The 14,858-nt window shown below is 42.8% G+C and overlaps 1 protein-coding gene across 1 annotated transcript in view; it reads right to left on the minus strand.

Annotated features, from left to right (window-relative positions):
* Window positions 1-14,858, minus strand: part of gogo (golden goal) — a 325,542-nt gene that overhangs the window by 289,497 nt on the left and 21,187 nt on the right. The window contains exon 4 of the mRNA XM_068226859.1: window positions 1,349-1,571. Coding sequence (XP_068082960.1) covers window positions 1,349-1,571 — 223 coding nt within the window. The remainder of the gene's footprint in view (window positions 1-1,348; window positions 1,572-14,858) is intronic.

A 14,858-nucleotide genomic window follows, 5' to 3' on the forward strand; every position in this document is an offset into this window, starting at 1 on the left:
TCGTGATTTAAGTTGAATAAATATTTTAGTAAGCAGGCTTTTGCCCCTCATTTGAGTAGTTATGCTCTCCTCTGAACCATAATATCGTTTGGTCGATGAAGAGACTAAAAAAAAAAAAAAAAGCTCGTAACGACCTCAAGATCCAAGAGTACAATATTGTTCTACTGAAGCATCTGAGACAAACGACCAACGATGGAACGGTAAGTTCAAGGGTTCAGTATGTCTTTAAATATCTCGGCACTCTAAGTGATAAACATGGTGAGAGGTTCCATAAGGATATCAACGATGGAATCCGGGCCCTAGGGCCAATACGTGTCGAGCATGATGAGTGACTTCTGCTGGTTCCTAGAGCGACCACCCACAAGCCATCATAAGCGGAAAATCAAATATCTAAAGATTTTAGTGGTCGCACATGTTGTAAATCTAAGTCATTTAGAAAAGTATTAAAATAGCTTAGTATAAACATATTTAAAGAATAATGTATTAATTTATTTCTCTTGTTTTACTGACCCTGTGATTACAATAATTTAAAGATACGAGGGCTGCAAATAAAGTAGTGGCAACGTAGTGCAGACACTTTCAGGTAATCGCGCATGCGCAAATAGGTTAAAGGAGTGGTCAGGTGGCGCTGTTGTCAATGGATATTGTACATTTGACGGACATGCATTTGGGAGTGCTGTTGCTGTGTGGCGTTGAAGTGAAGAGTGTTTATTTCACCGCTCTAAAGCAAGTTTTCAAACGATGTTCAGCGTTCGTGGATTAAAATTGAGGTTGCCTGTGGCAGAAGTGCATCATAATGTTATCGAGGATTACCTGAAGCCTGTGGCGACGGTTGCATGATAGGTCATGGCGTTTCGTGCGGGTCAGATTGAGACTGTGGATTTGCACCGCACAAGTCGACCGTCCATTCCTCAAGACCAGACTGACATCGTTAGTGATCTCGTTTCCGTAGACCATCGACTGAATGTCCTGACGTGGCATCTGTATTCCGCGCAGTAGGGCGCTGCGTCGCTGTTACCAACAAAGAACGCCTTGCGAATGGTCTCCAACGGCTTTCAGACATTTGGTCAGAGGTAATATACTTTGCTGATGACTACATTGAAAGAATGTAATGCAATTGTACTTGTTAGTTCATTAAATATTGCGTTCTACCAATATTGCCACTACCTTATTTACAACCTTCGTAGTTGCACTCTAATAACTCAAAAATCTGACGTGTTAGGATAAACATGATTTCAGATTTGGAATCCGCGCACCAATTTCAGAATAAAAGACATGAAGTTTCCTCAGTAGCAGATATTTGTAGACTGGTGAATTTGTAAACTACAATGAGCTCAGTTCGCATTACCTGTTTGTGAGTTGCGTTAGTGTCGGTACAGCCGATCGGCGAGTGTCCACAAAAGAGAAGTTCCATCCACAGCTCGGGAACAACTGCTCCTGCTGCCGGCCTGCACTTGATTCCAGGAAACTCCAGAGTAGCAGTCACAGGTAACTCGGGGTAGGTCTGGATTCTAGCCGGAGCCAGGTTTAGGACAACAGCAGGCCACCGAACATCCAGCTCTTGTATTGGGCTGCTTGAATTCTGCAAAACACCATATTTAAACACGAATGAACGGATGGTGTGCAGACAACATCATCATTCATCACTAACTACAAAATGTTCAGCATAAACAAAACAGGATACACAGGGACAGCGGTAAGGTGAAGTGGACAACTTCAGTCCAGATTATTGTTGATGATTATTTCGGACCGAGCTCGATAGCTGCAGTCGCTTAAGTGCGGCCAGTATCCAGTAATCGGGAGATAGTGAGTTCGAGCCCCACTGTCGGTAGCCCTGAAGATGGTTTTCCGTGGTTTCCCATTTTCACACCAGGCAAATGCCGGGGCTGTACCTTAATTAAGGCCACGGCCGCTTCCTTCCAATTCCTAGGCCTTTCCTATCCCATCGTCGCCATAAGACCTATCTGTGTCGGTGTCGGTGCGACGTAAAGCAAATAGCAAAAAAAAAAAAAGATTATTTCGAAATACACGTGTTCAGTATATACAGGGAGGTCGGAAACAACACAAACCGGATATATGATAATTAGAGGGTTGGTCATACTGGTAAATAATTTGAAAATAATAATTCGATATCTCGCGCTGTTTTTATTTTATATCAAAGGCTGAGCTTAGCCAATCAGATCGCTTCGCGGGAGAATTCAAATGGGTTTTGTGAGGCGTTGATACTAAATCTGCACATGGCTTAAAAGACCGGCTTGAGAGCACCAATCGAAGAAAATAACTTCGCCCACGGAAGGGTGTAAACAAGGACCTCCGAGTTGACATGATCGCACCATAGCGAATGTGCCACAGTGGCAATGGTTGAAACCCGCAGTGTGTTTGTGTTTGATGGTGATTTCTCGGCATGGCTCTCATCAAGCCGGTCTTAAGTCACGAGCGGATTTAGCAAAGCCCATTTGAATTCGCCCGCAAAGCGATTTGATTAGCTACCTGCAGAAGCTGACAAAATGACTGAGGGGCGAAATATCGAATTAATTCTTTCAAATTATTTATCAGTATGACCAACCCTTCAACGTTGTTTCCGACCACCCTACATTGTAAATAGTGAAGAAATCTTAGGTACAGAACAAAAATAGCCAACAGACACCAGTGGGCTTCGAACCGACAATCTTCCGATTTCGTGGCGGATGCTTTAAACAGTTAAGCCACGGTGGCCTACGTCATATGTGTTCTATTAGAAAGGATCTAAGCTGCAGGTCCGGCACTACTGCCATCACAACTGTAGAGTGCGCACAAGTCGCGAAATAGGGAGGTTCTGGGTTCGGATCCCACTTGACTGCACCTCCTCCCTTTATGTATCAAATTCATATTTAATTTCATATTTGCGCGAGGTACTGGTCCTCCTTCCCAATTGTAATCCCCGACCCAAAGTTTCACGCTCTAGAACACTGCCCTTGAGGCGGTAGAGGTGGTATGTCTCGCGGATCCGAGGGAAAGACGAACCCTCGAAGGTAACCGGATTATGAAAGAAAGAAAGAAAGAAAGAAAGAAAGAAAGAAAGAAAGAAAGAAAGATTATCTATAAACCTCTAATCCAATTTTTCACTACTACGTTTCAGTCATAATAAAGAAACATTAACACGAGGTTAAGTGAAATTATTAACTAACGAGTGCCTGCGTGGTTTGGGTGACGTAGCTGTAATCTTACATTAGGGAGATAGTGAGTCCGAACATCACTATCGGCAGACTTGAAAATGGTTTTCCGTGGTTACCTCTTTTCACGCGAGGCAAATGGTGGGGCTGTACCTTAATCACAGGGCAAGTGACTGTGCGGCTCGTATCACGTATCCATCAGCTTGTGTTCGGGAATTAGTGGGTTCGCCAAACACTGTCGGCAGCCCTGAAGATTGTTTTCCGTTGTTTCCCATTTTCACACCACGGAAATGCTGGGGCTGTATCGTAATTAAGGACACGGTTGCTTCCTTCCCACTCCTAGCCATTTCCTATCCCATCGTTGGCATAAGACCTATCTGTGTCGGTGTGACAAAGAAAATTGTAAAAGAAAAGTAAACATAGGTTTTTCCTTTTTCCTAGAGGTTTAACATCGCCCCAACTCACGGCGATAAGTAAGGTACTGGTCCTCCTTCCCAATTGTAATCCCGGACCCAAAGTTTGCCTGGCATAGAAAATATACTCGACTATGTTTACATTATAAGAATTCAGAATTAAAAATACACAGCAACCAATTAATTACTCCTGAAACTAAAACATTACGGAGATTTTTCAGAAAGATGAACTTTTTTGCTAGTCGCTTTACGTCGCACCGGTCCTATGGCGACTATGGGATAGGAAAGGCCTAGGAGTTGGAAGGAAGCGGCCGTGGCCTTAACTAAGGTACAGCCCCAGCATTTGCAAGGTGTGAAAATGGGAAACTACAGAAAACCATCTTCAGGGCTGCCCATAGTGGGATTCGAATCCACTATCTCCTGGATGAATGCTCACAGGCACGTGCCCCTGACCGCGTGTCCAATTCGCCCGGTGAGATAGATTAATTGATATAACATTAATATGCAGTAGGCCCTACATCATTTGACATTTATCATTTTATATTTTACATTAATTATTGTTTTATACACTTTATTATTAAAAGTGTTATTTTCTACTTCAATACGCTTATAATCACGGCTGTACTCGAAGACATACGTGGGTATATATGTCTTGCGCTTAACTCCACTCGTTGGAATGTGCCGACTGATTTCTTGCGTAAATCTTGTGCTTTGGTTTCTTTTCTCTTTAATTTCGTCATTCCGTCAACGAATTTTTACACTCCGGCTACGCTCGTAATCACGAACATCGAAGGTTCAACTTGATGAAAAACATCATCAGTGATTAGTTCGTCGCTTATTTAAAATCATCACTCTTCCTTGCTTACGTCTTCGACATTATTGATTCAAATACCCCCTCCGTTGACCGATTTAAGCCTGTGAAATACGCTGAGACGGGACTGAAAAATAACCGTACTGCAACACAAAAATTCAAGAGTTCGCTCCAGTGAGAAGTGCGATCACAAATAAAAAGAGTCACTTTGGATTTTTTTAAAAATAAATAGCTGGAAGCAAACTAGTGGATTATAATATAGACATCTTCTTTTTCATCTTAAAATGCTTTTTGTGTGTCTCCTATATGCCAAACTGAGGGAAGAATCTGTAGTTGTTACCCACTAATTTCAGACGCCACGGTTGTCTGGTGGTGGTGGTGGTGGTGGTGATTATTGTTTTAAGAGGAAGTACAACTGGGCAACCATCCTCTATATAACACTAATCAGAGGGAAAAAATGGAAGGGGTCCGACACTTCGAAAAATGAAGATATCGGCCAAAAGAAGACAAGGGCCGCGAAGGGCGTGAAAATGAAAGACACCCTAGCCCTCGCAAACCTAATAGCGTCGGGGTCAGAAAAGAACAAGAGTTGACCAAGGGAGATCGGATAGGATAGATGAAAGTGAGGAGCCTGACACAAGTAAGTGGAAGCAATGCCAGGACTCAGCTGAGGGCCCCGTGGTCGCCAACCCACGCTCCAAAGTTCAGAGCCCCTGGGGCCCCTTTTAGTCGCCTCTTACGACAGGCAGGGGATACCGTGGGTGTTATTCTACCGCCCCCACCCACAGGGGGACCACGGTTGTCTGGTATCCGGGATTTGTCATGCCCTAACTTAAAGTCTTCTTATGCCGCTTTTTCGCCTGCCACCCCGCACATGTGTGGCCCTCTTTTGCAGTCTAATGCCCTTCCTGACGCCTGCACTATGTGGAGGGATGTAATTATTGTGTGTTCCCCTGGTGGCTGGTTAATGCGGTGTGCTGCCTGAATATGAAGAGGAAATGTTGGGGCAAACAACCAGTCACCGAGCCAGAAGAATTAATCAGATGCGATTAAAATCCCCGACCTAGCCGGGAATCGAACCCTGGACCCTCTGAATCGTAAGTCTCAACGCTGACCATTCAGCTATGGAATTGGACACTTTGAATTAGAGTATACCCTGTAAACATTCGGGACTGGAGCGCTGATTATAAATTTAATACAGTATGTGTGTTTGTAGATAATCAATACTAGACAGAAAACAGGGTCTACTATATTTAATTAGATACAGCAGATCGAGACGAAAATCACTGATTTAATACACGATAGCAGACATATAATACTTACGCCACACGAAGCGAGCTATATGTCACAGGTTAAAGAAAGTAATTTCCAATGAAGCAAATCCCTCTCCAATACTCTTAACTAAATCCCCTTTAGCCCTATTCATTGTGTCATAATATTTGAGATTGGTCTCATTAAACTGCCTTGTTTCCTACGCTGTGAAATCCTTACAGGTGAGCTATAGAGACCAGCAGCCATTATTAATACAGAGGCTATTAGCGTAAGCCGTCCTCTACTGTGGCAAACTTTAGGAAGCAATTGTTGCTAGTGTTGGGTTAAAACCTATCTGTAATGAGATCTAGCGTATGATGTAATTGGTATCGCCAGATTAACCCGCCAATGCAACTCATCAATCACTGAAAAGCATTTTACGCTTGTGTGCACTTATTCGGGTGTAATTATGTTTGTCTTGGAAACTTTAACGAACTTTGTCCGATAAGATTAATGTTCATCAGCTGGTAATATAATTACAACTTCAAATGAGGTTGTGACACAGATAAATAATAGTTTAATTACGCTGCTCTGGAATTTATTTTGAAAACTGCGACAGAGCTTTGCTGTTTCATGAATGGAGCTAAGAGCACGAGATCAACAGCCCCGTGAATGCGAAATCTACCTGATAACCTGTGCATTATATTCATTTGTAAATAATTGGGCTTTTGCTTAGGCGGTGAGCTATGACCTACAATGGAATTACAGTTCCCTAGATCGTTTGTTCTTCCGTATGTTATGGTGTTGGTTGTGAGAATTTACATACAGAGTTACTTTAAAGTATGAGAAAATGGCGTATGGCTTTTTAGTGCCGGGAGTATCCGAGGACAAGTTCGCCTCGCCAGATGCAGGTCTTTTGATGAGGATGAAATGATGATGAAGGCCACACATGCACTCAGCCCCTGTGCCAGAGAAATTAACCAATTATGGTTAAAATTCCCGACCCTGCCGGGAATCGAACCCGGGACCCCTGTGACAAAGGTCAGCACGCTAACCATTTATCTATGGAGCCGGACTACTTTTTTTTTGCCGCACCGACACAGATAGGTCTTATGGCGACGATGGGACAGGGAAGGGCTAGGAGTGGGAAGGAAGCGACCGTGGCCGTAATTAAGGTATAGCCCCAGCATTTTCTTGGTGTGAAAATGGGAAACCACGGAAAACCATTTTCAGGGCTGCCGACAGTGGGGTTCGAACCTACTATCTCCCGAATACCCGGACTACTTTAAAGTGTTCAATCTCCTTAGACTTTTTCAATCGCGAACTTACCATTGTTTCGCCCCAGTGTGGCAAAGCACTCGTCAGCTGGATGGCCACACCTTTTCAAGACGTAGGTGGCTAGTGAACTCCAAATCTCTTCATTGTTTATATTTATTTTTTACAATTTGCCTTACGTCGCACCGACACAGATAGGTCTTATGGCGGCGATGGGACAGGAGTGGGAAGGAAGCGGCCGTGGCTTTAATAAAGGTACAGCCTCATTATTTGCCTGATGTAAGAATGGAAAACCACAGAAAACCATCTTCAGGGTCGCCAACAGTGGGGTTCGAACCTACTATATCCTGAATGCAAGCTGACAGCTACGTGATCCAAACCACACAGCCACTCTCTTGCTACCTTCTTTGTAGGTTAATGTAGCGGCGCGGGGTCGAAACATTGGTAATTTTACGATTGAACAGGCTTTAAGAGATTGAATATTAGCAAAGGGAGACATAAAATTATGATTCCCTTTTGGGAAATTAATTTTTGATATATAAACCAATGGTAGGCAGTTATACAAGTGGGGACACCTATCTTCCCCTTTTGCACTTTCACTGCATTGCCCTACAAAGAAGACTTGCCGTGGTGTCTCAATCAAATCTGAATATGTATCTGTAACAAATGTATATATGTCAGTAAAAAAATCACAATAAAAAGCTCAGCACGAGCTGCACACCTTGGCCACGAAGCCACATTTTCACATCTCCTTAATAATATCTTCTCCTTTACCCATCTCCTGACTCCATCCAATCTGTACAATCCCGTCACCTCTCCTGGCCAGAGAGAGGGCGTCAACCTCTAGGTAGCCCACCCCACCCCCTCAGGGTGGGGAATGAAAACTTTCATGTCTCAAGTTCGGCGAATGTAGAGTGCGTTTCGGCCTACAAGTGGCCACGGCTGGTGCGTGGTCCGACAGTTCTGCATTCCGTCCGACCAACCAAGCAGAGGAGAGATAACTACGGCTCTACCGTGGCTCTACGCCTCTGTCTTCGGGAGACGGAGAGGGGCTGGTCCGCACCGTTGGCCGTCCTGAGAATGGTTTTCCGCGGTTTTCCATTCTCCTGCACTAAGGCGAATGCCGGGACAGTTCCTACCGCCAACCCCCTCACTTATTCGAATATCTGCTTGGCCTGAGAGACGGTGTTACCGTCTAGGAGGCTCAGCGTCCCATTCATGGACATAATGAAAACGTTTTAGTAGTAGTAGTGTCTCATCGGAACTCTAACCGCAAGTGTCTTGTAAAAATATGGCAATCCAACTTACGAGACTACCATCTAAAGTGCTTGAATATTTTAATATTCACAATCGATGAAATTAAATTAAGGTTCCCTCCTGTAGTAGACTCCGTGGCTCAGGCGGCAGCGCACCGGCCTCTCACCGCTGGGTTCCGCAGTTCAAATCCCGGTCACTCCATGTGAGGTTTGTGCTGGACAAAGCAGAGGCGGGAAAGGTTTTTCCGCGGGTAGCCCGGTTTTCGCTGTCATCTTTCATTCCAGCGACACTCTCCAATATCATTTCATTTCATCTGACATTCATTAATCATTGCCCCAGAGGAGGGCGACAGGCTTCGGCAGCCGGCACAATTCCTATCCTCGCCGCTAGATGGGGCTTCAATCATTCCATTCCTGACCCTGTCGAATGACTGGAAACAGGCTGTAAATTTTCGATGTCCTTATTCTGATCATAAACCGATCATTTTTAAGCTTTCGTGGGTTCGTTTTCAACAGCCATCTTTTCCTTCGATGAACGTTCTTAGATTACAGTAGATTCTCCTGGCATATAAATAAAAATTTAAACACATTTGAAATAAACGATAGGAATGCGATTGACCGTCAGATTGTTCACCTCTATAATAAGGTCAATAATGCACGGAAGTATGTCATTCGTATCGCCAGAAATCCCACACACTTGCCTAAGCGCGACAATGGTGCTGGTCACATTGTCAACAATGACAATGGCAGCAGATGTAATTTACCGCCAAGTAACGGTCTTGCATGTTGCTGTGGGGCCCAGAACATCTAATAATAATAATAATAATAATAATAATAATAATAATAATAATAATAATAATTTTCTGGTCCGTCGTCAAATGTGCGGACCGCGCTGGAAACGGGTCCTGGACGGGTAATGACTAAGAATGCAGTCCGGCCGCAGGTTCAGTACCGCCAAGGCACCCAAGACGACACCACGCCGGATGTTCCTGAAGGATTTGATCCATATTAAAAATGCTTATAGGAAAAGATGGCAAAGCTTTAGGGACCCAACTGACCGGGTGGAATACCTGGACCTAGCCCGGTTAGTACGAAATCGATTGCTGGAAAGAAAGATTTTTTAAAGTTGACTTTCTTAGCTTTTATATTTATTTCGGTTCGAGGGACTTTTCCTTGATTTCCATATGATAAGTTAATGGGAGGAAACTTGCCGTAATCTATTAGAAAACCAGGCAGATCGCGAATTTTGGCGGATTCTCGCAGAAAACGAGTCAGATCGCGAATTTCGGCCGATTATATACCTACTGTAAAACAATAAGCATTCAATTATAAATTTCAGTATAATACCGTAGCGAAGCACGGGTATCTTGCTAGTTTGTAATATGCACTAGAGCACATCATAACGCGCTACGGCTATGGAGCCAAACTCTGCATTCGGAAGACAAGTGCGTTTGAGCCCTGACATCGGCTGCCCTGAGAATAGTTATTGTGGTTTCCCGTTTTAATTTCCAAACAGATTCATAGCCCATAGCCGATTTCTTTCACCTCCTTAACCAATGTCATTGACCATCATCTATTTCTTCTTCATTAGCTCCTCAAGTGAGGTCGGCATCAGGAAGGGCATCCGGCCGTAAAACTGTCATATAATTTCATCTCACCTCATCTCCGACACCATATCAAGAAACGGCTCTAAGGGTAGACATACATACATACATACATACATACATACATACATACATACATGCATTGCCTGACAATTGCTAAGAAACAACAGACCAATGAGAGTAAAAGGCAATGGAGAGGGCGGAACGTGTTATCTGCAGCAAAGCCAGTGCACGAAAGCTCTGTATTCATTCGATAGTTCATGCAGTGCGGTGTTTGACGGAGGTTGTTGTTGAACGTATTCGCGCGAAAGTCCGTGTTGTATGGAAAACGTGCCTTAACTGTAAAAGGAATGGCTGCAAGACATAATTTCAGTGCGTTCGATTGTGGCTCGAAGCCGGACAAAGTGTCACTACTGTGGCCACAGTAATGGGTGAGTCCAGAAGTGTTATCTCGCTATTATTTTGCTAGTTGCTTTACGCCGCACCGACTCAGATAGGCCTAGGCGATGATGGGACAGGAAAATGGCTGGGAGTGGGATGGAATCGGCCGTAGCCTTAATTAAGGTACAGCCCCAGCATTTGCCTGGTGTGAAAATGGGAAACCCCGGAAAACCATTTTCAGGGCTGCCGATAGTGGGGTTCGAACCTACTATCTCCCGAATACTGGGCACTGGCCGCAATTAAGCGACCATCTCGCTATTAAAAAAGGCCGCTGAAGGCGGAACTGCTACGCGAAATCATGCCTGTGGCCGTAGAAGGACCACTACTCCGCAAGAGGATCGATATGTAGCCTTAGTGGCGAAAATGAACAGACATCTCACTCGTCGTCAGATAGCTGCAGATCTTGCAACCGCTACCGGTACACGTGTATCTGCCAGCACCATTTCGCGGCGATTAAATCAGGTTGGTTTGTATGCTCGGAAGCCTGCTAAATGCATCCCACTTCAACCATATCATCGTCGACAAAGAGTTCGTTGGTGTCAGCAACAGTGGTCCAGAGTGATATTCTCAGACGAATCCTGCTTCACTGTGACAGGTGATTCTGGCCACCAGAGTGTGGAGAGAGCGGGGAACACATCACTCGTACACACCACAGAATGTTCATGAGTGCCATCAGTATGGCCAAGGCGTTATGGTGTGGGCAGGTATTATGCACAGTGGTCGATCGAACATTGCTGCATATCTTTAAGCGAGGTAGCATTAAAGCACAGCGGTATTGCAGAGAGATTATTCTGGACCATGTTCATCTCTTTAGGGGTGCGGTAGGTCCCGATTTTCTGATTATGGACGACAATGCACGCCTACACAGGACTACTGCTGTATCGGACACACCAGAAAGTGAAAATATTGAGCGTATGGAATAGCCTGCGTACTCCCCGGACTTAAATCCTGTAGAGCATGCCTGGGGTGCTCTTGGTAGACTTTTTTTCGCAACAAACTCCTCCTCCCCGAACTGTGCAAGAACTGAAAACCTCCTTGAGAGAGGAGTGGGAGAGTGATAAGTGGGACAATATCCCCCAAGAACTTCTCAACAGTTTAGCAGACAGCATGAATAACAAGTGCAAAATGTGCACTAGTGTCTGAGGAGGGCATATTCTTTACTGAGAGACTGATATCGACCTTTATTTTGTGAGTCTGAACTGTTTCACATGAGAATGTTATTTGTTGATTTTTTATGTCTGTTATCCTGCTTTCCCATGAGGTGAACTCTGTGCCATTTTTCGTTATCAATATACCACTCCACCTCTGTAACATATGTTCTGTGTTTCATGTCTTCCATACTTGCCTGTGATTATTCCTTTCTAACAATGTCTCTGTTCCTCAGCAATATTGCCGGGCAGTGTATTTATAGCCTATATATATACAACATTCACTAGAGCGCATCTGGAAACTAATTCTAAATCTTCTTCATCTTCTTCTTATACTGCTTTTATCAAAATCTGGAGAAACTGCGGGTGCAAACTATGTCGCACATGTGGACTTGGCCCTGTTTTATGGCCGGGTGCCCTTTCCGACGTCAACCCTAAATGGAGGGATGTATTCAAGATAGCGTGTTTCTGTGGTTATTGGTAGTTTGATGTGCTGTGTTTATTAAGTGGAGTGTATTTGGAGAAGCACAAAAACGCAGTCCCCGAGTCAGTGGAATTAACCAGACACGATTAAAATCCGCCACCCGACCGGGAATCGAAGTAAATGGAAGCAATGTCAGTACTCAGCTCAGGTCCCCACGCTCTTACGTTAAGAGATCCTCTTCTAGTCGTCTCTTACGACAGGTGGAGGATACCGTGGGTATATTCTAACGCTCTCACCGACAAGGAGAACCACACTATGAACCACGACAAACACACGTAATATATTCCTCTACGTACAGATAACGTCTGAAAGGGTATCGGGACATAAAACTGGCTCGAGTTCACATGAACGACACAAATCAGATGTGCGGTCCCACTTTTATGAGAGAAAGGCCGCAGAGAGAGAGAAAATATTTCAGCATCTAATGAACTCATCTAATGAATAGAAAGGAATTTAAGGCCACCACGCACAGAAAGCTAAGCTAAGCTAAGCTAAGCTAAGCTAAGCTAAGCTACACAACCGAACATGAAAATTCACTCCAATGAATTTACATGGAATGACACACACAGACTGCTATGCTAAGCCCCATCTAGCGGCGACAATAGGAACTGTGCCGGCTGCCGAAGCATCCCTCTGGGGCAATGATCGATGAATGACAAATGAAATGAAATATTAGACAGTGTTGCTGGAATGAACGATGACAGGGAAAACCGGAGTATCCGGAGAAAAACCTGCCCCGCCTCCGTTTTGTCCAGCACGATTATCACATAGAGTGACCGGGATTTGAACCACGGAACCCAGTTGTGAGAGGCCGGCGCGCTGCCGCCTGAGCAACGGAGGCTCCTTATAAGTACATTATGAAGAGTAAAATCAATTGGTCTCACCTCCTTTTACACCCCACAGCCGTTAAGTTTATTCCCCCCCCCCCCCTAAAAGAAAAATTAAAGGAGTGTTTCTTTACGTTTAAAGGAGATTCTAAACACCAATGTTCACGTCTATTACCTTCAGTTTTGAGGTATAAGTATCCCCATAAAAATAATTCATTTTCTTCACTTCCTTTCAGACTCCTCCACCCCCCCCCCCCCAAATGAATTTTTCGGCAAAAAGTACTTGTTTCTTTAATAGTAAAGGATCTTTTAAATACCAATTATCACGACTCTCACTTATTCAGTTTTTTATTTATGTGTCCTCATGAAAGGAATTCAACTCCCTTTCACTCCCGCCCCTCAAAATGTTCCCCCGCACCAAAAACGCGTTTCTCTTTGTTTTTAAGGGAGATCCAAATACCAATTTTCACGTCTGTAACAACTTTAGTTTTTATTAGATGTATGTATTCTCATACAATTAAGTCTATATATATTTTCAATTCTTTCACCCCCCCGCCCCTTCATCTGTAACTTCTTCATTTTTGAGGTATCATTAGCCTAATTAAAAGAAATCAACACCATTTTCAGTCACTTTACACCCCCTCCTGCACCCAAGTGGTATTTCCGAAAACTAAAAATTACATGTTTCTTTATTTTTAATAGAGATAAAAAATACTATTTTTCACTTCTGTAACATGTTAAGTTTTTTGAGATATACTGTAGAAATTCTCATTTTAAAATTTCACCCCTTTTTATTTCCCCTTAAGTGCAGTTTCCAAAAAAAAATCACGTATGTTTCTTTACATTTACAGGAAATTCCAAATACCCACTTTTTACGACTGAACATTTTACGTTTCTCAGATATTCTGTAGATATACCGGTAGTCTTTCGAAAAATTCACCCCAATTTGTCACTCCTGTTTAACCGCCATTAATTGGATTTTCCAAAAACAAAAAAAACAAAAACACGCGTTTCTTTATTTTTAAAGGAGATCCCATATACAAATGTTCAGTTCTGTAATATCTTCAGTTTCTGAGATATATGTATCCTCATTAAAGGCATTCAACCCATTATTCACCCTTTTACACCCCTCCTATTGGGATTTACAGAAAACAAAAAAATACGTGTTCCTTTATTTTTAAAGGAGATTCTAAATACCAATTTTTACATCTATAAACTTTTAAAGTTTTAATATGTAGACACACTCATTTTAAAAATTCACCCCCCTTTTCATCCCCCATTATTTGGATTTTCCAAAAATAAAAAATACCTGTTTCTTTATTTTTAAAGTAGATCCCAAATATCAATTTTCATGTCTGTAATATCTTCAGGTTCTGAAATATAAGTAGCCTCATTAAAGGCATTCAACCCCTTCTTCACCCTTTTCCACCCTTCCCATTGGGATTTTCCGAAAACAAAAAATACGTGTCTCTTTATTTTTAAAGGAGATTCTAAATACCAATTTTTACATCTATAAACTTTAAAAGTTTTGAGATATAGATGCACTCATTTTAAAAATTCACCCCCCTTTTCACCCTCCCATTAATTGGATTTTTCGAAAACAAAAAAGTACGTGTTTCTTTATTTTTAAAAGAGATCAAAAGTACCAATTTTCAGGTCTGTAATATCTTCAGTTTCTGAGATATAAGTACCGGTATCCTGATTAAAGGCATTCAACCCCCTTTTCACCCTTTTTCACCCTTTTTCACCCCTTCTATTGGGATTTTCTGAAAACAAAAAAAATACGTCTTTCCTTATTTTTAAAGAAGATTCTAAATACCAATTTTTACATCTGTAAACTTTTAAAGTTTTGAGATATAGATAGACCCCCCTTTACATCCCCTTAGCGACGGAATATCCAAAAAATGCTCTCTTAGCGAGCACCTACATCTTAATATGAATATATTCCCAAAATTTCATTTCTTTATGTGCAATAGTTTTGGCTCGGCGATGATGAATCAGTCAGTCAGTCAGTCAGTCAGTCAGTCAGTCAGTCAGTCAGTCAGGACAAGTTATTTTATATATAGAGATAAATACACGAGTTCATTGGCCAAATTATCGTAACATTTCTCAAATTTCAGCCTGACCTTAATTTATGGTAGTGAAGGCGGAGTAGTTACTGAATAACTTGTCTACGAACAGAGGTTGTGTGATGGC

This window comes from Anabrus simplex, chromosome 3 (assembly GCF_040414725.1).
Source record: "Anabrus simplex isolate iqAnaSimp1 chromosome 3, ASM4041472v1, whole genome shotgun sequence".
NCBI lineage: Eukaryota > Metazoa > Arthropoda > Insecta > Orthoptera > Tettigoniidae > Anabrus > Anabrus simplex.